The 1389-nt window shown below is 55.8% G+C and overlaps 1 protein-coding gene across 1 annotated transcript; it reads left to right on the top strand.

The window, feature by feature from the left end:
- Positions 1–28: 28 nt before the first annotated feature.
- Positions 29–949, top strand: VDBG_10222 (predicted protein; the record flags this gene model as incomplete). The annotated part of the gene is made up of 4 exons (XM_003009767.1): positions 29–130; positions 322–456; positions 563–607; positions 719–949. 4 exons carry the CDS (start codon positions 29–31, stop codon positions 947–949), a joined length of 513 nt encoding a protein of 170 aa, XP_003009813.1.
- Between the last annotated feature and the right edge of the window lie 440 nt (positions 950–1389).

The raw sequence follows: 1389 nt of genomic DNA, 5'->3' as shown, positions 1-1389 counted from the left end.
CATTCAGTGAATTCAGGTGGCTAAGCTCATGGCCGTGTTGATAACATGGGATGGGATGGATGAGAGGGTGCGAGATGGAGAGAGTCTGCCTGGGGTAGGCGTTCTCGGTGTCCCGAACTGGATGCCCAAGGTACGTACCGAGACATCATGGCCACAAATGGTCTAGGGGGCTTTATGCGCTGTGTACCATGGACAAGTGGCATGAACAAGGGCACCTAAGGTACCTAAGGTAGGTACCTAGGTAGGCGAGGCATCCATGAACTGTGGATAGGAAGGTCTTGTACAATGTTTCCCATTGGCTGGCTCTATCCTCTCGTCTAGTTTCGTCCCTGCCAACCCAAATCCAACGGCGGCCCTGCTCCTGCCATTGCTCCTACTCTTTTCCCCCATCAGCCCAAGTCCTACGGCCAGCACCTGCGCCGTACCCCTGATCGTCCATCAGGATGGTCAATGCCGGTAAGAGTCACATTTTCCCCAGGGCGGCCCATCTTTCCTGGGGCCATGCCGCCGCATCGCTCGCGTCTCAAAATGCTGCCATCTCCCTGCTTGGCATCAATCACAGACAACTGGTGCTTTATTCCTTTGCCACGGCAGCCAAGACTTGAGCGTACGTATACCACAAAGGACCAAGCTCCAATCGTCACAACCAGCATGACATCCTTCTGATCAGATGACAAGGCTCCATCGGGCTGATTGACCTTAACCCCGTCCATGGCAGCCTACTCAACCAACCCTACGGGCCCGCCGTTTGCCACGAGTTTTCCCATCCGCCGCTAGTCTCACTGCACTGCCCGAGACAACCGAAGGATGCCAAGCTTGCACAACAATAAGCCTGCTCTTTGCTGCCGGAAGGGGAGCGAACGTTCTGATTCTGAGAGGGCTGGTTGGTGCATGGCATCTCGGCCTGTCCAATCTGCCCGATGATGACTCCAAGAAGAACTCCGTCTGAAGGACACTGTACCCCTGGCAGGCTGTGCCGTAAGTGGTGCGACCCCAGCCAGCGATAGCCGACTGGTGACCCTCTGGTCAGCACGCCAGGCCGCCAGCCCTGCGCCAAGGGCCGCCAACGCCTGCAGCAGCTGAGGCCGTCTTCTTTCGCCAGTGGATCGTGGGCCATGCGCTTCTCCATCGGGGTGTACTGTGACAACCTGGTCGTCATCACCTGCATCCTCCATCTCGATCACGACAGCCACCAGGCGCCCCCGGTGCTCAGCAAAGAAAAAAAAAAAAGTGGCAGCATCTTTCTCTGACGCGTCGAACATTGAGTGGAAGAGCATCATTTCAATTGAAGCATTCGACGTCTTGAGCTTGTTACTCACAGTCACGAATGCAGTGCTGATTGATCTACTTAGCCGCTCAAGCTGCAACCTAGCGAGTCAACAGGCAAAA

Source organism: Verticillium alfalfae, genomic scaffold, assembly GCF_000150825.1.
Source record: "Verticillium alfalfae VaMs.102 supercont1.26 genomic scaffold, whole genome shotgun sequence".
NCBI lineage: Eukaryota > Fungi > Ascomycota > Sordariomycetes > Glomerellales > Plectosphaerellaceae > Verticillium > Verticillium alfalfae.
The sequence above is the reverse complement of the archived record's forward strand: the minus strand, read 5'-3'. Positions and strand labels throughout refer to the sequence as shown.